Below are 24,849 nucleotides of genomic sequence, written 5' to 3'. Positions count from 1 at the left end.
AGAGGTCCAGAAAGGGGAGGGAGGTGTCAGAGATGGTCCAGGTGAATTTAAGGTCGGGGTGGAATGTATTGGTGAAGTTGATGAACTGCTCAACCTCCTCACAGGAGCACGAGGTGGTGCCGATGGAGTCATCAATGTAGCAGAGGAAGAGGTGGGAAGTGGTGCCGGTGTAACTACGGAAGATGGACTGTTCTACGTAGCCAACAAAGAGACAGGCAAAGCTGGAGACCATACGTGTGCCCATGGTTACCCCTTTGGTCTGGAGGAAGTGGGAGGATTCGAAGGAGAAATTGTTAAGGGTGAAGACCAGTCCAGCCAAATGAATGAGTGTCAGTGGAATGGTACCGTTGGAGATGTCGAGAGAGGAAGAAACAGAGGGCTTGGAGGCCCTGGTCCTGGTGGATGGAGGTGTAGAGGGATTGGATATCCATGGTGAAGATGAGGCGTTGGAGGCCAGGGAAACGGAAGTCTCGGAGGAAGTGGAGGGCATGGGTGGTGTCTTGAACGAATGTGGGGAGTTCCTGGACTAGGGGGGGATAGGACAGGTCAGTATCGAGGTAGGTGGAGAGGAGTTTGGTGGGGCAGTAGCAGGCTGAGACAGTGGGTCGACCGGGGTGGTCAGGCTTGTGGATCTTGGGAAGGAGGTAGAATCGGATGGTGCGGGGTTCCCAGACTATGAGGTTGGAATCTGTGGCTGGGAGATCTCGGAGGTGATGAGGTTCTGTATCGTCTGGGAGATGATGTTTTGGTGTTGGGGGTAAGGTCATGGTCGAGGGGGCAGTAGGAAGAGGTGGCTTCAGCGGTGTAGAGGTCAGTGCACGAAACTACCACTGCACCCCCTTTATCTGCTGGTTTGATGGTGAGTGGAGTGGAGGGCTGCACATTGTGAGGGTGAGAGGTTGGAGTGGGAGAGGGGGGTAGACAGTTTGAGGCGGTTAATGTCTCAGCAGCAGTTGGAAACGAAGAGGTCAAGGGTGGGTAATAGGCCATCGTGGGGTGTCCAGGTGGATGGTGTGTGTTGGAGGCGAGTGAAGGGGTCCTCAGAGGGTGGGTGGGAGTCTTGATTGTAAAAGTAAGCTCGGAGTCGGCGGAAGAAGTGTTTGATGTCATGATGCGTATTAAATTCATTGATGAGTGGAGGGAGGGGAATAAATGTAAGGACTGATCGTTCGTCCTCAGTGAGGGGAAGGTCTGGGGGGATGGTGAAAACTTGGCAGGGCTGGGAGCTAGGACCTGGTGTAGTTGTGGAGCTGGAAGTGGGGGCGGAGCCTGTAACTGGAGTGGGTTTGGTGGTAGGGGGGATGGGGGTGGAGTCATGAGCAGGGGTGGTGTTCCCCTCAGGGTTCTGGGGGGCAGGGATGGTGTCAGTGGGGGAAGTGTCAGCAGAATGCAGGTGAGTGGCGTTGGTGGGGGCAGAAGTGGTGGTAAACACGGCAGTAGAGGGGGCAGAAGTGGCTGAATGTGTTGTTAGCGCCCACACCTCCTCCCTCACCACTATCCAAGGCCCCAAAGGAGCCTCCACATACATCAAAGTTTCACCTGCACATCCACCAATGTCATTTATTGTATCTGTTGCTCCTGATGTGGTCTCCTCTACATTGGGGAGACTGGACGCCTCCTAGCAGAGCACTTCAGGGAACATCTTCAGGACACTGCACCAATCAACCACACCGCCCCGTGGCCCAACATTTCAACTCCCCTTCCCACTCTGCTGAGGACATGCAGGTCCTGGGCCTCCTTCACCGCCGCTCCCTTACCACTCGACGCCTGGAAGAAGAACGCCTCATCTTCTGCCTCAGAACACTTCAACCCCAGGGCATCAATGTGGACTTCACCAGTTTCCTCATTCCCCCCCCCACCCCAGTTCCAACCTTCCAGCTCAGCACTGTCCTCATGATCTGTCCTACCTGCCAACCTCCCTTCCCACCTGTCCGCTCCACCCTCCCCTCTGACCTATCACCTCCATCCCCATCCCCACCCCCACTCACCTATTGTACTCTATGCTTCTTTCTCCCCACCCCCCTCCCCTCTCATTTATCTCTCCACCCTGGAGGCTCCCTGTCTTTATTCCTGATGAAGGGCTTTTTGCCCGAAACGTCGCTTTTCCTGCTGCTCGGATGCTGCCTGACCTGCTGTGCTTTTCCAGCACCACTCTGATCTAAACCCATAATGATATTGTTGTCCAGTGCACTGTCGAGTAACACCGTTCAATGCACCTTTTCCTGCAGCTGCTCGCCCAGCGAATGACCTGGTAATTCATCACGTCATTCTCCGGGTACACGGACTTGGCGCTTCCCCTCTGCGGCGAGATACATTCCCGAGGAGGTAAATCGTCCCGGAACTCCCGGTCTTGGCGAGAAGCCGGCTTCCCTCCCTACTATCAGCAAAATCTAACTAGAATCGCCCGAATCGTTGTTTTCCTTGAAACCGGACGCGAGTGAAGGGTCTGAGTAATAATATTGTTTGACATCTGCTTGTCATCATCCGTTTTTCCGGAGGGGATCATTTTGCCGGTTGAGGTGTCGATGTCGCACGAACGGAAACAGGGGGCGCTCTGAGCGCACTGTTACCGAGTGAGGCGGTCTCACCCCTGACTGCTTCCGGTCGGCGGCGGCCATATTGGGGGACACACAGGATGGACGGGTCTGTGAGAGGCAGCGGAAGGCAGTGAGTGTGAGAGAGAGACGGGAGGGAGTGAGAGACATTAGGGAAGGATTGGGGGGGGGGGGTGGGGCAAAGAGAGGCAGGAGGGTGTGTGGAGGAGTGGGGTCAAGAGAGACAGACACACACTCAATCAATCAGTGAGGGAGGAGAAGACAGACACTCCATATTCAAGAGCTGTCCCGGGGGGACGGCAGTTCAAACCCCGAGCCCGGTAAGGGAGAGGTTCAACAAACCCCACAGAAAAGGAGCTAGATCCGGTACCATGAGCACTCGCTCGGAACGGGAGAAATCCCAGAAGCAGAACGAACAGCATCAGGCCATCCTGTCCAAACTACTCCGGGAGGAGGACAATAAGTACTGCGCCGATTGCGAGGCCAAAGGTACGGGATTGCATGGCGAGAAATGGGGATGGGGTTGTTGGGACCGGCCCCGTTGATCCGCGATTCCATCTGAAGGGCACTGCTGAGCCTACTCGCGCTCCAGTCACTGTCGCATCTCGGCTGGGTTGGGTCTTAGTTAAAACCTGTGACTTGGAGACTTTGCATTTCACTCGTCCCCGCTGACCCTGCATCCCCGTCATAAAATCACCTAAAGATTCTGCATGTTCTGGGTTAGCATCAACGATAACTACTGCAAATAACATTGAGAAGTCGCCAGTGAAGCTGGTAAAATCTTTAGCGCGGTTTACTCGAGGGAGTGGGAATATTTGAGCCATCATTGGATGTATAAAGGTGCGTAATGCTCTGCATGTTACATGCGCTCTCGGACTCTTAGTGCGGTATTGGTAGTAGTACCTAAGACCGAAATCCATTCTAAATGTGCCTGATAAATTATGTGAAACAATTGGGGCTTGCTGTGTATGTCGGTCTGTGCGGTTAATCTTGCAAGTTTAGTTATGAGCTTGAAATTGTACACTTAATATGGTTAGAATTTTCTGTTACAGGTACTATGAAAATGTTGAATTTTTGCTAAAAGTAATTGAGTATCAATTTTTAATTAGAGATATTTCCTTCCCCTTTTGAAATAGTTCTTTTGTACCTAGTGGATTCTGTATTCTGCTGTGGATATGTCCTGAGTTGACTTGGTTTTGGCTCATGGGCTGAGTGTTTTACCTAATCTAAAAATGACTGCAGATGCTGGAAACCAGATTCTGGATTAGTAGTGCTGGAAGAGCATAGCAGCTCAGGCAGCATCCGAGGAGCAGTAAAATCGACGTTTCGGCCAAAAGCCCTTCATCAGGAAGAAAGACAGAGAGCCTGAAGGGTGGAGAGATAAGCTAGAGGAGGTGGGGGTGGGGAGAAAGTAGCATAGAGTACAGTAGGTGAGTGGGAGAGGGGATGAAGGTGATAGGTCAAGGAGGAGGGTGGAGTGGATAGGTGGAAAAGAAGATAGGCAGATAGGACAAGTCATGGGAACAGTGCTGAGCTGGAAGTTTGGAACTAGGGTGAGGTGGGGGAAGGGGAAATGAGGAAACTGTTGAAGTCCACATTGATGCCCTGGGGTTGAAGTGTTCCAAGGCAGAAGATGAGGCGTTCTTCCTTCAGTCATCTGGTGGTGAGGGAGCGGTGGTGAAGGAGGCCCAGGACCTCCATGTCCTCTGCAGAGTGGGAGGGGGAGTTGAAATTAGTTGTAAAGTAATCTGAAGGGACATGTATTACATTCCTAACTAGGAGAAAGAATCCTGTTTCAGCCGTTGAATTTATTTATGCTTTGAATTTATAAAGTGATGAATCCAAATAGATTAAGTACATATTTATTACAAGTGCCCTTTGTAAAAAGCGATTGAATGTGTAATATATTACATTCTTGCAGTATATACCTGTGGCTTGATTTTGTAGGCAATTTTGATTATATGTTGATATGCATACGGTATTGACAGTGATGTTTGAAAGTTTCATTGAGTGAATTTTGATTACCATAAGTTGTGGGTTTCTTAAAAGGAAAGTCATAGTTGTCAATATTCCTTGTGCTAATCTGTGCTCTTTCTGTGTATATGTGAAAGTAAACCTCTTACAGCTGTGCACATTTCATGTCAAGAATTATAGTTGGGAGATTTCTAAGATGGCAATAACCACATAAAGGTACTGTTGATGGTAATTACTTCACGTGTTTTGCTCTGAGAGCTTTCAAGGAATACAGGTATTGGGAATGGCAACAAATACTGACCTTGACAGTGATGCTGACATGTCAGCAATTAATAAAATAAGCTGTAGCCAACTTGGGGAGGAATTTGTTTTCTCTTCATTCACTCATGGTACATGGATGTCACTGGCTAGCCAGCATTTTTGTGCCTGTCGCTGGTTGTCCTTGAGAATATGGAGGCGTGCTTTTCCCGCACCATAGCTTTTGAATGTGGAGGTGAGTTTGGTTGTTGAACTGCTGTACTTTGTGCATTGAAGGTAGACTCATGTACCTTTACGGAGGAAATTCTAGGATTTTGACACAGTGACGGTGACAGAATGGTAATTTATTTCCAAGTCAGGATGGTGAGGAGCTTGCAGATAGTGGTTTTCCCAAGTATCTGCTGTCCTTCTCCTTCCGAAAGAAAGTGGTTTTGAGTTTGGAAGGTGCTCTTTTAGTCTTCGGTGAATTTCTGCAGTGTGTCTTGTACATAGTACGTACTGCTGCTGCTGAGCGTTTGTGGTGGAGGAAATGGAAGCTTGTGGATGTAATGCCAATGACTAGGTAAGACTGATGTATTAAAATAAATGCAGTTTTAGTTAAAAGTCCTAATAGATAAGGCAGATGAACTCTGGCACAGTTGGGAATATAGGACTGGGAAATCATAGCAATTACAGAGATGTAACTCAGGGATGGACAATACAGGCAAATTAATGTCCCAGGGTATGGATGCTATAGAAAGGGGGTTAAGAGAGGAGGAGAATGGCATTTTTGATTTGGGAAAATATTATGGCTTACTTAGGATATTCCTGGCAAAATGTCCAGGGGATTTATTTGGGTAGAACTGAGAAATAAAGGGATGATCAGCTTATTGGGATTGTACTGTAGATCCCCCAATAGTCAACAGGAAATGGAGAAACAGATTTGTAAGTAGATCTCCGTTTTCTGTGAGAATAATAGTGTGGTAATGGTAGGGGATTACAATTTTCCAACCATAGACTAGGACTCTGTAGTGTTAAGGCCTTGAATGTGGGGGAATTTAAGTGTGCACAAGAAAATATTATGATTCACTATGTGAATGTACCTACTAGAGAAGGTGCAAAACTTGACCTAGTTTTGGGGAATGTGGCTGGGCAAATGACTGAGGTGTCAGTGGGGGAGCACTTTGGGGCCAGTGACCATAATTCTATTAGTTTTAAAATAGTGATGGAAAAGGATAGCCCAGATCTAAAAGTTGAAGTTCTAAATTGGAGGAAGACCAATTTTGGCAGTATCTGGCAAGAATTTTCATAAGTTGAATGGGGACCGATGTTCACCAGTAAAGAGATGGCTGGAAATGGAAAGTGTTCAAAAATGAGATAATGAGAGTCCAGAGACAGCATGTTCCTGTTAGGATGAAGGGTGGATGTGGAAAATGCTGAATGACTAGGGAAATTGAGGTTTTGCTCAAGAAAAAGAAGGAAGCCTATGTCAGGTATAGAGAGTAGGGATTGAGTGAATCCTAGAAGATTAGAAAGGAAATTGAAGTATACTTAAGTGGGAAATCAGGAGAGTAAAAAGGGGAAATGAGAGTTTTGGCAAATATGCTTGAGGAAAGGCCAAAGAGATTCTACAAATGCATTCAGGACAAGAGAGAATAGGCCACCGTAAAGTTCAGCAAGGCTGTCTGTGTGGAACTGCAGTAGATGGGGGAGATACTAAATGAGTAATTAGCATCAGTATTTACTGTTGAGAAAGACATGGAAGATATAGAATGTGGGGAATAGATGGTGACATCTTGAAAAATCTCTATTAGAGGAGGTGGTGCTGGATGTCTTAAAATGCGTAAAGTTGGATAAATCCCCAGGACCAGATCAGCTGTACTGTAAAACCTTGTGGGACGCTAGTGTTGGGTTTATTTTTTGAGATTCTTATAGACTTGCTGCTGCAATACACCAATTTCTGTGAACAGCCAAAATTTATTAAGCAAGTACAGGCCTTTTGTAGGATCACTTACAACACTCTTTGCAATACATTTGTAGCGTGTCAAGCAAAGCTCTCTGAGCAAAGGGGCCAGTTCTTTCTTTATATAAGACTTGACAACACAGTCAGTAATTTGCACAAGTCAACCCCCAGCCACTCCGCCATAGTCAGATGCCACCCAAAAACAATGTAGTGTGATTCCTGAAAGCAGCGTGTGATTTGGGTTGTCACATCCTGCCTGCAAAACAGAAACACGCACCACTCAGGGCATCCAATTTCTTACATATCAGCAGAACAAATTAACCTTTCAACATCTCATTCCCTCCTTATCATTGCATGATAACCAACTAAAAGGCTTATTCATAAACATCTGACAGCAAGTTATTGACACACAACATACAATGGTTATAACAACAAAAATTGCTGACCCATGTAGTAGATAGGATCCCCAGGAACTTCCCACGTGGAAAACGCGTTCACTAGTATAGTTCTTAAATCCACAGTCCTTAGTGACCACTCAACCACCAAGTTGCGTGGAAACAAGCAAATTATCCACTATCTCCTTCAGTAAACTTCAACCTGAAAACAAAGTCCAATCTGTCCTTGCCCATCACTCCACGGAGAAATCTGAATCCTTGGATAAGACATGTTAAATACTTAATAAAGCTGACGAGACTTTCATCCTTGTGGAGCTGCTTCAGATGAAGGATACCAGTGTATCTGTGTGTGAAGTGCGGCAGCTGCAGCAGCAGGTCCAGGTGAACGCAGCATTCTTCTTCTGCTCTGGTGTCAAACGTAACAAAGCCAACTGGCTGTGTTGATGTTAGCTTGATCAGTGAACTTTCGTATCCCTTAAATGATTGGAAGAGAAGGTAAAGCTCACAAGATTTGATATCCATCAGAACGCCACTGACAAAAAGCATATGACCTCCTTTTCACGATTGTTAAGTTCTTCCCTTTTCATGCTCGTGACTGGGGAGCTGATTGAATCCGTTGGATCGGGTTTTGGAGGGGTAGGTGATGGTCCAATGAGTGCTTTACCTGTGAATCAGAAACTCTAGAGAAGATGTTAGCTGCTGAAAGTATCCTTGCATTTCCTCTCATTCCTTCCTTGCAAAAGTGAGTAACAGTATGAAGATAGTCACACATTTAACTACACTAAATTGTGTCTGCCTATTTCAACATTCTCAGTTGTCTTGAAGTCTGTTACTATTTATGACATTATCAAGTTTTATACAATCCATAAACTTCAAAATTGTACTACCTATACAATTCAGTCACTTATAAACAACAATCAGTGGTCCTAAAATCAAATAACTCAGGACCCTATTCAGATGATTCAAAAATTATTTTCCTTTAGCAAATTAATACTTGGCTAATGTGAAAGCTGTCATGAAAAGTATTTCAAAAATCTGGAACAGCAAGAAAACAACAAAATATTTCCTGTGCTTTAGCCATTGAAGAGGCAATTTCAGTTCAGATTTAAATCCCAAATATTCGTGGGATACAAATACAGAATATATTAAAATATGTTTGTTAAAGCAAGCAATAACCCACTGCCACATATATTCATACTAAATCTAACTTCAGATATAGTTCAAAGGCCTGACATTAATGACAAAATGTCCTAAGTTTTTTTAAGTTTCATGATCAGTGTTTTTAATTAGAATGTGTGATTGTTGCCAAACTGACATTGTAAATTTAACTTCCCAAATAAAAGTTGGAATTGTATTGGTTACAGACCAGTAACTGTGCAACTTTGCTAGAGATCAACATTCTTTGAATTTGCAATATGAAGGGGGCCAATGAAGTCTTAACAACAATTGACAGAACTGAAACAGCTCAGCCTCAAGTTCCAATGTTCTAAAATCTTAAGAAAACATAAAACTCAAAATGCGCGTTTCTTTTTGTGAACATTCTGCATTTTTAAGACAGCAAAGATATTTTAATACAATACTCTCATCTGGCTAAAGCATGACCATTGAGACAATTTTCTTTTGAAAAAGGCATTGTAGAATTTTAAACAAATCAGGGGCTCAAAGCCCTCAATCAATTTGTTTTAAGGTTACATGTTCGATAATTTTAAAAAGGACCTAATGTTGCCATAACATTTAATGTAAAAACAAAATCTGCCCTATTACATATCAATTCAATGTGTTTTGTAGGCTATCCTTATTAAAATAGGGCAAAATAGTTACATAAAAGGATTTTGGGTTTCATCCCTATACTCCCTGCTAAATAAAGCCAGTTCCTTGTAATTACAAATATTCTGCCAATTCACTCCTTATTCCCTGAATAAAGATAAAATTCTGTTGTATCATTCTTGGGTTTTAAAAAAATGGCCGAAGTCTTTACCATGGCCTTCTCTTGCATTTTTCAACAGCTTCAACCCTTGCAAGTTTGACCGGTGTTATGAGCATCTTCAAATTATGACCATCTACAGTGAGCGCAGACAACTGAAGCTTAAACTAGCAAAGAGATATCACTTAATATTTCGGTAACAAATCTGGGTCTTGATTGACCCACTATGTCGTAATCAATAACCTTTTCCATGTGAATTTCCTATCTGCTGTCAGATATCAACAGTTTATTCTTTAAGCTACAATAACAAAGCTCATCAAGAGTCCTGACTAGACTTATGCAAATAAGACTGTTGCATTAAAAACCTGTAATAGGAATGTTTGTCCCATTTTTAAAGTCTCAACTTCCTAACTTTACCTTTTTCTATTTTCTAGTCCAGTGTCCTCAGTCTCCACACCCACTTCAGGGTTGTGACTTTCACACGAGGGATTTCCCTTTTTTAACAACTGGCCTAAGGCAAGGTAATTGAGACAGACGCAGTAGTTATCTGATGCACTACGCCCTGAAGTGTCAAACCTCACTATTAGAGCACTCTCTGAACTCCAGGGGTTCTCTCACCTCCCTTTCCAGTGAACTTAGGATTCTGAGGACTCAAACTTCCCTTTCCAGGTAGACTCTAACCTCCCATTCCAAGAACTTATGTTTCTGAAAGCAAACTCGGTGTTGTGCAAGTGCTCTGTAACTCTGTCATTACAGAGTCTCGGGAAGAAGGGTCGAGTGAATGGTAGGTTAAGGAGAGAGATCAAGGTAAATATTACCACGTGCGTCTGCCTGTCTCTCTCAACCGACATTCAGATGATCACTTACTCAGTCCACGTAGAAGCTCCATATATTTTGGAATCCCACCGTTGCCGCCAAGAGACCTAAGGGGCAACTTTTTCATGCAGAAGGTAGTACGTGTATGGAATGAGCTGCCAGAGGAAATGGTGGAGACTTGTACAATTGCAACATTTTAAAAGGTACCTGAATGAGTATATTGTGTGTGGGGAGTCATGTTTCACATGATTTGAAATATAGTAATGAAGTGGTTTGGAATGGGAAGAATGGTCTAACTATATTTCAGTAAGGCATTTGACAAGGTTCATCAGGATAGACTGGTTACTAAGTTTAGATCACATGGAACATAAGGTGAACTAGTCACTTGGATACAGAGCTGGCTCAAAGGTAGAAGACAGGGTGGTGGTGGTGGAGGGTTGCTTGTGACTAGTGGTGTGCTACAGGGGTTTGTGGTGGGTCCACTGCTTTTTGTCATTTATATAAATGATTTGGATGTGAACGTAGGAGATGTGGTTAGTAAGTTTGCAGATGACAGCAAAGACATTTACCTCAGGATACACCGGGACCTTGATCAGACAGGCCAGTGGGCCAAGGGAGTGGCAGATGGAGTTTAGGTGAAAGTGAAGGGCTGCATTTTGAAAAGGCAAATCGGGGCAGGACTTAATTGTAGAATTCCTACAGTGTGGATACAGGCAATTTGGCCCAGCAAGTCCACGCTGATCCATTCCCTTTTAAAGCCAAACCCCGGATTCAGCACCACCCTCTTGACCTGCAATCTTCTTCCCGACCCCTCTGCCCCCACCCCCTCTCCAGCCTATCACCCTCACCTGCTTCCACCTATCGTATTCCCAGTGCACCCCCCCCCCCCCCCCCCCCCAAACCTTTCATCTCTGCCTGCTTGGCAAACCAGCCTCATTCCTGAAGAAGGGCTTATGCCCGAAATGTTAATTCTCCTGCTCCTCAGATTCTGCCTGGTTTGCTGTGCTTTTCCAGCACCACACTTTTTTCAACCCTTTTGAAATAAGGGCTAACATTCCATATGACTCTAATTAGATCATGACTAACTTTACCTCAGTTCTATTTCCCTCACTGCCCCATATCCTTGATACATTAATATCTCAATCAATGATCTTGGATATACTTGGGAACTCAGCCTTCAGTGTTGGCAGCATTGCAACAACAGGGTACAGAATGATCTTCAGCCTTTTTTTATTATTCGTTAAGCACAGGTTTGACCCATGCTAGAGGTGAGTTTAGTGGTCAACACTAAGGAGAAGGTGCTGGGGAACCCGAAAGATCTTAAGATGTATTAATCATCCAGACTGGATGGACGGCAACACAGGACTATGAAGCAGATAGCTGTGGAGGGGGTGATCTTTCTAGAATCACTGGAGTTGCGGTGGATCCCAGATGACTGGAAGTTGGCCAATGTAACACTCCTGTTTAAGATGGCAGGGAGGAAGAAAGCAGATGGGAAATTATAAGCCAGTTAACCTAGCTTTGTCATTGGTAAGATTTTAAAGTCAGTTATTAAGGATGGGAATTGCAGAATACTTCGAAGTGCATAGTAAACTATAGCTGTCAGCAATGCTTTGTCAAGAGGGAGGTCATACCTGACATATCTATAAAAATTATTTGAGCAGGTAAGTGAGCAAATTAGCCAAAGAACCATTGGTCATGATATGTTTGGAATTCCAGCAAGCCTTTTGACAAGGTGCTTTATGGGAGGCTGCTAAAGAAGATAAGAGCCCTTGGTGTTGAGGGTGAAATTCTGGCATAATTAAAGGATTAGCTGACTGGTGAAAAACTGAGAGTAGGGGCAAAGAGGTATTTTCCAGGATGGCAGCAGGTGACTAGTGGAGTTCTGCAGGGGTCTTTATCGGGACCATGCTATTCATGTCATATGTTAATGATCCCAATGAAGGAACCGAGGGCATTGTTGTTAAGCTCACAGTTGACACACAGGGTGGGTGGTACAGATGGTATAGAGGAGGCAGAGAGGCTGCAGAAAGACTTGGACATACTAGGACAGTGGGCAAAGAAGGGGGCAGATAGAATGCGGTATGGACAAGTATGAGGTTATGCACTTTTTTAGATAATCATCTACACCTCTATTCTTCCTAAACAAGGAAAGGCATTAACAGTCTGAAACACAAAGGGACTTGTGAGTACTAGTTTAGAAGTCTCTTAAGGTTTGCATGCAGGTTCAATTGGCAGTTCGAAAGCAAGTGCAGTTTTAGTGGTCATTTCAAGAGGGCTAGATTACAAGAGCAGGAGTGTAATCCTGATGCTGGGTCTGGGGATTCAGCATTTGGAATATTTTGATTGGGCCCTGTATCTAAGAATGTATGTTCTGACCTTGCGAGGATCCAGAGCAGATTTACAAGAATTATCCCAGAGATGGGCTGGCCTTATAAGACATGTGGAGGGGCTAATGTTGGATTGGGGTGGACAAAGTTAAAACTCTCTCAACACAGAGGTTATAGTCCAACAGGTTTCTTTGGAAGCACGAGCTTTCGGAGCACTGCACCTTCATTAGGTAGTTGTGGAGCAGAACCATAAGACGTAGAATTTATATTTTAAAAATTAGTGATATGCAGCTGAAATGATATATTGAACAGACCTACGTTGCAGGTTTCAGTTCACTAATATGTAAATCTCCGAGCTACTTTCAAGTCACATTCTCAAGAAACTTAAGGTTTTACAAAAAGAAGTTACATCTCAGCTCAGACAATGCATTAAAGGTGTGAGGTTAGAGTCTGTCTGTATCTCAGTCTTGAGCCAGACTTGGCATCACCACCACCAGTAGCTAAGCCTCCCTAGCACCACAGTTGAAAACGTTATCACCACGAGGAAATTGATCATCAACTTATTGGAGCCCACCCTTCAACCTGAAGAGATTAAAGTTTTCAGTCAAGGACACACTGTCTGTCCCACCACCAAATTGGGACTTGTAGCAGAAGTGGAGGAATTCATCAGACAAATGATACTTCGGGAATTCTTCCAAGATGTCAGCAGTGATTCCAATGAACTAAGCAATGAATTGGAACAGTCATCAGAGAGATCCGTAGTGGAGTGATCAAAGGAGTTGATTTGGAACCCTCCCGGGCGGCTGCTGCCCTGACCTTGATGTGTATGCTCAACCCTTCAGAAAGTGTGTAAATGCCATATTCATTAGCTGCACCCACAAGGTAGAGCAAAACATCACCCGATCACAAGGCAACACCATGCATGCTCTCAAAATCGATCACAACGTTGCCATCAAACCAGCACATAAAGGAGGAGCTATCATCATTGAGAGTAGAACAGACTACTTCAAGGAAGTGTCTCGACAACTGAACAACCAGGAACACTATAGGCACCTACCAGCTGATCTGACCAAAGAACACACCTGTGAGCTTAACACATTGATCAAGACTTTTGATCCAATCTTTCAGAGTTCCCTTATCTCTCATCCCATGTACTTCTTGCGTTGGGGACTCCTACTACCTTCTGAAGATACATAAAGCCAATACACCTGGACATCCCATCGTATCAGGCAGTGAGACCCTGTATAAGATCCTCTCTGGCTATGTCAAGGGCATGTTGCAACCCATTGTACAGGGGGACCCCCAGCTTCTGTCATCACACGTTTCTTACAAAAAAATCAGCACCCATGGACTAGTCGAACTGGGAAGGTGCAGAGATAACAAGCTTATCATGGGTGATGTTAACTTTCCGAATGTTAGATTAGATTCCCTACAGTATGGAAACAGGCCATTTGGCCCATCAAGTCCACACCGACCCTCCGAAGAGCAACCCACCCAGACCCATTTCCCTCTGACTAATGCACCTAAAGCCATGGGCAATTTAGCATGGCCATATACTTGATCTGCACATCTTTGGACTATGAGAGGAAACCAGAAGAAACCCATGCAGATACTGAGAGAATGTGCAAACTCCGCACCAACAGTCGCCCGAGCCGGGAATCGAACCAGGGTCCCTGGTGCTATGAGGCAGCAGTGCTAACCAGTGCCGTCCCAAATTGATTGGAATGTCCTTAGTTTAAATAGTTTGGATGGAGCAGTTTTTGTCAGGTGTGTCCAGGAAGGATTCCTGACTCAATAGTAGATAGGCTGACTAGAGGGATGGCCATATTGGATTTTGTGCTTGGCCACGAACCATGCCAGGTGTCCGATCTTTTTGGTAGGAGAGCATTTCAGTGATAGTTATCACCACACCCTGACCTTTACTGTAGACATGGAGAGGTAAAGGATCAGATAGTTTGGGAAAGTATTTAATTGGGGGAGGGGGAATTATAATGCTATTAGGCATGAACAGGGGCACGTAAATTGGGAACAGATGTTCTCCGGCAAATGCATGACAGAAATGTGGAGGTTGTTTACCGAGCACTTGCTGATTTGTCCCACTGAGGTAATTAAGGGGTGTTATGTTGAAAGAAATTTGGATGATAAGGGATGTGGAAGATCTAGTCAAGAGGAAGAAGGAAGCTTACTTAAGGTTGAGGAGGCAAGGATCAGGCAGGGCTCTAGAAAGTTAGCTGAGAAGGAACTGAAGAATGGGCTTAGGAAATATAGGGGACATGAAAAAGCTTTTGCGGGTAGGATTAAGCAAAACATGAAGGCATCCTGTATGTGAGGAACAAGAGAATGGCCAGAGTGAGAGTAGGGCCAATCTGGGATAGTGGAGGGAACTTGTGCCTGGAGTTGGAGGTGGTGGGGAGGTCCTTTGATAGATACTTTGCTTCAGTATTCACTATTGAGAGGGATCTCGATGTTTGAGTACAGTGTGAAAGAGACTGATATCCTTGATCAGGTTGATGTTAAAAAGGAGGATGTTTTGAATATTTTGAAAAACCATATGGATAGATAGCTCCCCTCAGCCAGATGGGATATTCCCAAGATTACTATGGGAAGCGAAGGAAGAGATTGCGCCTTTGGCAATGATCTTTTGAGTCCTCCCTGTCTACAGGAGTAGTGCCAGATAATTGGAGGGTGACAAATTCCCTTGTTCAAGAAAGGGAATAGGGAAAATCCTGGGAACCACAGAACAATCAGTCTTACTTCAGTGTTTGGCAAAGTATTGGAGAGGATTCTGAGAGACACAATTTATGATTACTTGCTCTGGTTTTCCTCCCCACAATCCAAAGATATGCAGGTCAGGTGAATTGGCCATGCTAAATTGCCTATAATGTTGGGTGCATTTGTCAGGGGTATATAGGGTAGCAATTGGGGCGAGGTGGGTAGCTCTTCGGAGGGTCGTTGTGAACCTGTTGGGCCAAATGACCTGTTTTCTCACAGGTAATCTAATCTAAACCCAGGGACTCGAACCCCAATTCAAGCCCAAGGGACTTGAACTCCTGTTTGTCAGAGCATTTACGAAACTCTCTCTCAACCGAACTAATTACCGTTCAAGGAGTCTGTAGAATTGAAAGCAATTGAACGAGGGGACTGTTTCTGACACAGGAATATCAAGAGGGACCAAGGTTTAAAATCTTGTGGGCCCTTCCGTCTCAAGATATCGGTATTTTGGATGATCGGTGACATTGTCCAATTGTAACTCTCCGTTTGGACACCTAACTGGCTTGCCAATATTGTCGTCCCATTTCCGTATCAGTCAAAGCAAACACTCAGACATGGCTCTATCTTCACCTTTATTCCGAACCCTGGAGAGAGAGCGATTGCACGTGTACATGAAGACATGAGTTCTCGGTCTTGAACAGCAGATTCTTGAGAAATTATATAGTCACTTACAGGGAGCAGCATCCAAATAAGGCAAGTTTTATGTTGATTGGGTGACTGTTACAATCGGCAAGCATCAACAGTAAAAATTCAGCCATTTGGCGTTACTCAATAGATGTTCTTTGCCTTGTTAACTGGCATTACGCAATAGATGTTCTTCACCTTATTAAACCACCATCCTTGCCTCCAGCACTTCATTGTTTACTGCAAGTTCCTATCTGGTTAAAGTCAAGCTAGCTGAGCCTTTATCAAGCAACCCTAAACTTAACTCTTTTCCCCTACCTGCTCATACGTTATACACTTTCTTAATAGGAAGGATGTGGAAGCTTTAGAGAGGGTGCAGAGGAGATTTACCAGGATGTTGGCTGGAATGGAGAGCATGTCTTATGAGGTAAGTTTGAGTGAGCTAGGACTTTGCTCATTGCAGCGAAGATGGATGAGAGGTGAATTGATAGAGGTGTATAAGATGATGAGAGTCAGTGGATAGCCAGAGAAATTTTCCCAGGGTGGAAATGCCTATCATTAGTTGGCATAATTTTAAGGTCTCTGGAGGAAGATTTGGGGGAGATGTCAGAGGAACGTTCTTCACACAGTGGTGGGTGCGTGAAATGCACTGCCAGCAGTTGTATTAGTAAGTTACATTAGGGACATTTAAGCGACTCTTGGATAGGCACATTGGAAGTTAGCACAATGAAGGGTATATAGGTTAGTTTGATTTTAGAGTAGGATAAAAGGTCAGCACATCATCAAGGGCCTGTACCGCTTTGTTCTGTTCTAATACCTGAGAGGCCTAGATAGAGTAGATATGGAAAAGATGTTTCCAGTTGTAGGAGAGACTAGAACTTGGGGGCAGAGCCTCCGAATGAAGGCATAACTCTTTAGAATTGGGATGGGGAGAAATCTCTTCAGGCAGAAGTTGGTGAATCTGTGCAACTCATTGCCACAGAAGGTTGTGGAGTGTATTTAAGACAGAGATGGGTCCTTGCATAGTAAGGGGATCAAAGGTTACAGGGAGAAGGCACAGGTTGTTCTGCAATAATATGCATTTTATTAATGCAGATTTGCTATAATGCTTTTGACTAATTGTGGACACTGTTTCTGAACCATGAATTTTTAAAACCTATGTTGGCCAACGTTGGCAACACTTTAAGTGCTGTTTCTAAAGTGTGATTTTTCTAAAGTGTAATGTGGGATTGCATGGATGCAACTGTTGTATTAGTAGAAGAATTGCCTGTAGGCGAAATGGGTTGAGAAGTCTATCAGCTATGATCGAATGGCAGTCCAATCTTGAAGGGCCAAATGACTTAATTCTGCTGTATCTCATGGTTTTATTGATTCGTTGTCATAGTGGAGAAGGTGGCAAAAATTAGTTTATAAATCTGTTGTTTTAGTACAAATCAAGATGGAACTTATTCTGCATGCTCCCAACCTGTCTTGATACTCCAGCGCTATAATGTTATTTAAGAAAGGTCTTTGGTTGTTAATTTGTTTGCATTAAAGTTCAGAAGGTAATGCTTTATTTGGTGAAATATTGCATTACATCAGATCATTTTAGTGATTCCTAATTAGCATCACATACCCACATTAAATTTGCTGAGATTTTCTTGCGGCTTGTTCAGTAACTAACTTGAATTGCATTGGAACACATACAAATGGAATTTTCTTGTCTTTAGAGTCATTACCTCTTGACCCTTTGTCCTACTAAGATAATGGCTTGGTTAAAATTTCCCTTGAGATCTGACTTGGGAATACGCAGTATATATTCATTCCCCCACCCATGTCCCCATCATTAGCAGAATTTTATGACTTTTGACATTGACAGCACATTCTTGTAATTGATCAACAAGCTCATGCAGATGACACCTAAGATTAAGGTGATTGTTAATCATTAACGCATTTCTTAGGAAGCCTCAAGTTTTCTGTGTGGTGGGCTGCTTATTTTGTAAGTTTTTGTGTTAGTCGATCTCAGATACTGCAGCATTCAGTTTACGTTAGCACTTTTCTGTTGTTATATACTCCGGATTGTGAAGAATATCTTCTTGTCTGTGTTCTCGCAGTACCAAATCTTAATTGATTTAAATTCATGACTGGGTTGTATACCAGCTGAACAAAAATATTGCCAGAAAGACTAAGCAGATAGTAACATACCAAGCCGCAATTGGGGGAAGAGAAAGAGTTAATATTTCAGGTTAATGTCTTTTGACAGTAGTTCACTTCAGTAGAAATTCTCCTGGAGTTAGATTTTTTGAATGGGCAAGTTTTTAGCTATGAAATAAAATTGGAGAAATAATCCATTTACAGTGCTCATTACATTAAATCGTTAATTCAGAAGTTTCTTGATTAATGGTTTAGCAATCATACCAGTAGACTATCACTCCCATTTTAAAACCAGTCCATTCAGAAATTAACTCTCAGGAATGAACAGGAACTCTTGTATCATCTCACTTGCAGTACTACAGATTGACTTTAATGATCCACACTCAAGATGCAGATGGTCAGATTAACTTTTGGTTTATGGTCATCGTACACAGAAAAACAACTACATTTCTCTGTAATACCTTTTAAACTCTGAGCTTGCTCTCAGTAAGTGAATGCACTTCAGAAAAGTACTGTTTTAAGCTAGGTCAAACCCATTGGATTATATTTACCGTATAATTACTGAAAGGCAGTCATGTGACTAATTGACGTTCTCTACTGGTGTTTGTGGGTGGAGGTAGATGAGAACTTGTAGTTGGTCTGGTTGGCTGGAGGCACTGCCTGTGTGAAACATGGCTCATGTTACTAAATCTCATTTTCCACTTGTGAGATTTAATATAAAGGACGTACATTATCATTATGCTGATTCATATTTGAAGTAAAACAGTTCCACAGAGTTAGGTTCCTGCTAGAACCACTTTAAATGACGTAGCGTATATAAAGTGCTTCCTGTGTATGCTGGGTGGACAAGTGTACTGTGTTTTGGTATTTTAAACTCCTAATGCAGCTGTCCTGCAGTTAAACCAATGGAAAGATTTAGGAATGTGTCTTTACTCTTTGTCATTTGTTGCCTTGTTTTCCAAGATATCTAGAACATCAAGTTGTGCAATATTTTCAGTCTGTATCATAGTCTAGCCTTTGTTTTAGTTAATGTAGTGCCTTTTAGATGCATTGCATTATGGTGTCAGATTTAAGGGATGTTTTCTGTGTATTATGGACATAAATCAAAAATTAATCTGAACATTTGTAACATGTGTGGATAATTAAACCGACCTGTAGTACTACAAAGGAGATGATGCAAAAAGAGTTCCTGTTTATTTTTGCGGGTTTAATTTTTGAAGGGGTTGGTTTAAGATGGGAGTGATAGCCTATTGGTATGATTGCTAAACCATTAATCAGAAGACCCAGGTATGATTTGAGCGTTGTTTGAATCTCCCATCATAGAATTTGAAAACTATAAAAATCTGGAATTAAGACTCTAATAACCAGTTGTCAAAAAACACATTAATGTCCTTTTTAGGGAAGGAAATTTGTCATTTTGACTGGCCTGCATGTGATTCTTGACCCACTACAATGTAGGTGACTCTTAACTGTTCTGCAATAAATGCTCCCATAAATAAAATTGGTAGTTATTTTTTGTAAATTTGAAACAGGCAAACACTGTCAAGAACGATGAAAATAGAAACTGTTTAATGGGACCCCTCACTACAAATTTGAAGATTGAGGGGAAAAAATGTCTTTTGGTACACGTGACAATAAAACAAAGTACAGTTTATTTATGAACAGTACAGGCAGACCATAGGGATGTATAGTTGGTGATGGTCCTTAAGGACATACCAAATTCCCGGAGCAGTCTGAGGAAGAAGAGGCGTTGTTGTGCCGCCTTGACTGTTGCAACTATGTGGGAAGTCCAGTCTAGATTGTCGGTTCTTGTCACTCCGAGGAACTTGGCTCTCCACCCTCTCTTCCAGACCAATGTATGCGCAACAAAAGCTTATTTTGGTGTTTCCCAACTTGTGGTTGTGCCAAATGGTGCACAGATTTTAAAATAAAGCTGATTTTAGATTTGCGTCGTGGCAGTGACAGCAGATTGGTCTATCCCATCATCTGATACCTAGCTCTGTAAAATGTTTAGGAACTTTAGTTGGAACAAGTTCAAAGTGAGTATGGTTACTTAAATGCATATTAAGAAAAATTAAACTCATGTTTATCTCATTGCGGTGACTAGAAAGTGTACTGATATTAAATGTCAGTATCGGGGCAGTTTATGACATAACAAATCTCAATATTTGTACAAAGTACCTACAGTACAGAACTTTGATTTTCTTTTTAAGAATTCATTGATGGGGTGTGGATGTTGCAGGCTGACCAACATTTATTGCTGTGAACTGAATGGCTTGTTAAACCATTTTCAAGAATGATTGTAAATAGGCAATAAATGCTACCTGGTGATACCCACATTCTCTGAATGAATTATATTGCAAAGCGTGTTTTTTTAATGTTCAAGAATCTCATAGGCCAGGCCACGTCAAGACAGCAGATTTGCTTCCCTTGAGGGCATTAGCAAATTAGATGGGTTTTTCTGACAATTGACATGATTGAGATGGTTATAAGATCATGGTTACAGATTCATTAAGCACAGAAGAGGACCTTTTGTACCATTTTAAGTCTGTACTGCCAAACCTATACTAAATCTACACTGGTCCCACCTTTGAGCACTAGGCACATAGCCTTGAACATTGACACTTCAGGTACTCAACCACTTACATTTTAAAAGTTGTGAGGTTACTTACCACAGTTACCCTTACAGACAGTGCACTCCAGATCTGCAACACCCTCTGGGTGAAAAGGTTTTCCTCAACTCTGCTCTAAAAATTCTCCTGCCTGTAACTTTAATCTTTATACCTCCTTGTTATTGACCCTACGACTCAGGGAAGCAACTGTTTTCTATTCGCCTTGCTCATGCCCCTCAACCTTATGCGCCATCACCGATCTGTCTTCCAAAGAAGAAAGCCCAAGCTAATCTCTTCAACCTGCTCCAAACCAGGTCTAGTAAATCTCCTTTACACTGCATCTAGTGCAATCACAACTTCTGCAGAGACTAGAACTGCACAGTACTCCAGCTGAGGCCTAATCAAAGTCCTACATATGTCCAAAATCCTCCCTGCTCTTGTTATCTGATTTGGATTATACGCAAATCCAGTCTGACAGAAATATCGTTTGTCTGTTAACTGCCTTCTGGGAATGGTAATAAATGCTATCCTAGCCAATGGCACCTTCATCTCATAAATGAGTAAAAACAAATTTGACTTTACTGAAAAACTCATGTCTGTATGCCACCTTAACTACCCAATGAACTTGTCCTGCCATCTTCAGGGATCTATAGATCGACGTTCCAAGATCTGTCTGTTTTTCTGAGCTTCCGAGTGTCCTGCTGTTCATTGAGTAATCCCTTATTATGTTCCTTTTACTCATGGTTTACGCTCAGGTACACACCCCATGATACTCTTATCTATATCATTTATTCCAGAATTTCTATCTTTCAGTCTCCATTGATGAGATCCCACATCTCCAAAGTACTTACATGGAGGTTTAGGTTATCAGAATAGATGAGATTGAGTAACTGGGAGAATAGAATGATCTGGTGGAAGCACAAGAGTGTTGGAGGGATGTTGTCTGGCCTATGCTAGATCGAAGAATGCACGCCAAAGGATGACTATGTCATCAAACCTAACAAGCTTAGCAATTTAAGTTTGCGAACTGCACCAGGTTGAGATAGAAACAGATTTGAGCAAGTGAGGGGATAAGTGAAATTGAGGTGGCCGATGTTCAATCCAGGGAATAGAGCTGGTTATCTAAATTGTCTGAGGGAATGCAGGGCTGGTAAAGATGCCAGCTTTCAATTGAGACAGAACGCATGGCTCAGCAGTCTTAGATTAGATTAAATTACATTACAGTGTGGAAACAGGCCCTTCGGCCCAACAAGTCCACACCGACCCGCTGAAGCGCAACCCATTGTACGTTTACCCCTTACCTAACACTACGGCCAATTCACCTAATCTGCACATCTTTGGACTGTGGGAGGAAACCGGAGCACCCAGAGGAAACCCACGCAGACACTGGGAGAACGTGCAAACTCCACACAGTTGCTCTCAAATGAAAGCAAATTAACCCATGATACTTTTGGGCAACATCGAATCCTTTCAGAGTTCAGATGATCTGTTTTTTCACATTGCTGTTTTGTGTTACTACATGCAAGCGAACTGCATTGTTTTCAACATTGCAGCAGCGGCAATATACTTGGCTGTAAATCACTAAGACTAGTGGAGGTCCTGCATCTGCCTGGAATATCCAAGCCAGAGAGCTGCCAGTGCTCAGTTGTTGACTGCATTAAAGACTAAGATCATTTAGACTTTAATGCTAAGGGAATCAGTAGATTATAGGGACAGGATGGATAATGAAACTGTTACCAATATACGAAGACTGCAGTGATACCAGCATCTGTATTTGAAGATAGAATACAGAAGAACATGCAGTTCTTAACATTATGGCAGAAATTGAATTGAACATTTGAAACCAATTTTGGTTGCCAATACGATTTGTCCAAAAATGCCTTATACTTGATTCTCAATCTCCTCTATTATCGCAATGCATTTTTGGACAAATTACATTGTCAGTGTACAAGCAATTTAATTCCATATTTTTATGGAACCTGTCTGCCAGGTTGGAATTTAAACTCATCCCGTGAACTTTAGTCTGAAACTCTGGATTACTAGTCCAGTAAGATTATCACAAAATCACTGCCTCCTCATGCTTGCAGTGAGATTTACATTCTTCATTGAATATAAAATTTGATCATAATTGCATGACACTCATGATTGAAATTTGAGAGGAAAGCTTCTACATAGTGAAACCATGTGGTAAGGGATTTTCTGATTTTGCCAGTTTTAGTCAGGGTCGTTTGATTATTAAAAAAATTCGTAGAATGGTTCCAGCACAGGTTGAGGCCAATTGAACAATTCTGTGGTGGTGCTCTGTAAGAGTAATTTACCCAATGTGCCCCCCCCCCAACCCAGCATATATGTCATATTCAGATAGTGATCTGATTTCCATTTGAAAGCCTCAATGACTTGTCTCCAGTGCGCTCTCCTGCAATGGATTCCAAATTTCAAACATTTCCTCTGCTAACCAGGTTTTCCTTCTGTTATTATTGCTCTTTGTGCCATTTAATTTAATTTTTGGATACTTCGTCAAAGGGAGCAGTGAGATTTGAGTAGAAATAATTCTAGTTGAGATTGTAGCAGGGAAACTAATGGGGAAGGCTGGAGATGCGGTTGGGCGCAGGGAGATGGTGAATAAGAAGATCAGTCTGAGACTGTTGCAGTTGGGAATAGGATCAAGTCAACTATTCAAGGCAGGCAGGAACCAAGCAGTGAATGAGGTATTAATAAATTAAACTGCATTTATTTTAATGCAGGCCCCGAGAGGCCTGAAAGGTAAGACAGCTGAACTCAGGACATGGTTGGGAACATGGGATTAGATATCGTAGAGATTGCAGAAATATAGCTGCAATATAGATGGACAGGACTGGCAACTTAATGTATCAGGCTATAGGTGATATAGGAAAGATAGAAAGGGTGGCAAGAGGAGGGGGAGTGACATTTTTGATTAGGGATAACATTACAGTTGTAGTTAGGATATTCCTAGAAATATGTCCAGGGAAGTTATGTGGGTAGAACTAAGAAATAAGAATTGGATAATGAATGAAATTGAAAAATAAATTTATAAGAGGTTTGTTATCTGTAAGAATAATATGGTGATAATGGTAGGAGATTTTTAACTTTCCAAACATAGACTGGGACTGCTATAGTGTTAAGGGTTTGGGTGGAGAGAAATTGAAGTGTGTACAAGAAAATGTTCTGATTCAGTATGTGGATGTACCTACTTGAGAAGGTGTAAAACTTGACCACCTCTTGGGAAATATGGCAGAGCAGGTGACTGAGGTGTCAAGTAGGGGAGCACTTTGGGGCCAGTTTTCATATTTCTATTTAAAATAGTGATTGAAAAGGATAGACATGATCTAAAAGTTATATACTGGATTAGTGGTGCTGGAAGAGCACAGCAGTTTTAGGATGCTGCCTGAACTGCTGTGCTCTTCCAGCACCACTAATCCAGTGTTTGGTTTTCAGCATCTGCAGTCGTTGTTTTTACCTTGATGATCTAAAAGTTAAACCTCTGAATTGGAGGAAGGCCAACTTTGACAGTGTATTCCTGCTAGAGTGAAGGGCAAGGCTGATTAGGTGTAGGGAATTCTGGCTGACTAGAGAAATTGAGGTTTTGTTCAAGAAGCAGAAGGATGCTAATGTCAGGTACAGAGAGCAGGGATTGATTCCTTGGTAGAGTGTAAATGCAGTAGAAGTATACTGAAAAGGGAAATCCGGGCAAGAAGGAGACATGAGAGATCTTTGGCAAATAGGGTTTAGGAGAATCCAAAGAGATTCTACAAATACATGAAGAGTAAAAGAGAGGAAATAGTGCACATTAAAGATCAGCAAGGCAGCCTGTGTGTGGAACTGCAGTAGTTAGGGGAGATACTAAACAAGTATGTTACTGTGGGCAAAGGATTTGGATGCTAGAGAACGTGGGGAAATAAATATAGAAGAGGTGGTGCCAACTGTTATAAAACTCAAAGGTAGATGAATCCCCAGAACCTGATCAGGTGTACCCTCTAACCTTGTGGGAAGTTAGGGAAGAGATGCCAGGCTTCTTGCTGAAATATTTGTAACATTGATAGCCACAGGTAACGTGCCAGAAGACTGAAGTTCGCTAATGTGGTGCCACTATTGAAGAAAATTGGTAAGGAAAAGCCAGAGAACTCTAAACCAGTGAACCTGGCATCAGTGGCGGGCAAGCTGTTGGAGGGAATCCTGAGGGATAGGATTTACATGTATTTAGAAAGGCAGAGAATGAATAGGGATAATCAACATGGCTTTGTGCGTGGGAAATCATGTTCCGCTAACTTCATTAAGTTTTTGAAGAAGTAACCAAGAGGATTGAAGGAATAGTGATGGATACGATTTGTATGAACATGAGTAAGGCGTCCGACAAGGTAACTTGTGGGAGGCTGGCTATCAAGGTTAGGTTACATGGAATATTGGGGGAACTAACCATTGGATACAGAACTGGCTTGAAGGTAGGAGGCAGAGGGTGGTGTTGGAGGAGAGCTGCCTTTTAGTCTGGAGGCCTG

At 42.8% G+C, this 24,849-nt stretch overlaps 1 protein-coding gene across 3 annotated transcripts in view; it reads left to right on the top strand.

Annotated features, from left to right (window-relative positions):
- Positions 1-2,733: 2,733 nt before the first annotated feature.
- Positions 2,734-24,849, top strand: part of smap1 (small ArfGAP 1) — a 225,258-nt gene continuing 203,142 nt past the window's right edge. For all 3 annotated transcript variants that reach the window (XM_072558021.1, XM_072558012.1, XM_072558002.1), the window contains exon 1: positions 2,734-3,044. In XM_072558021.1, coding sequence (XP_072414122.1) covers positions 2,927-3,044 — 118 coding nt within the window. In that variant the 5' untranslated portion in view covers positions 2,734-2,926. The remainder of the gene's footprint in view (positions 3,045-24,849) is intronic.

The sequence above is a fragment of the Chiloscyllium punctatum genome, chromosome 3 (genome assembly GCF_047496795.1).
Source record: "Chiloscyllium punctatum isolate Juve2018m chromosome 3, sChiPun1.3, whole genome shotgun sequence".
NCBI lineage: Eukaryota > Metazoa > Chordata > Chondrichthyes > Orectolobiformes > Hemiscylliidae > Chiloscyllium > Chiloscyllium punctatum.
The sequence above is the reverse complement of the archived record's forward strand: the minus strand, read 5'-3'. Positions and strand labels throughout refer to the sequence as shown.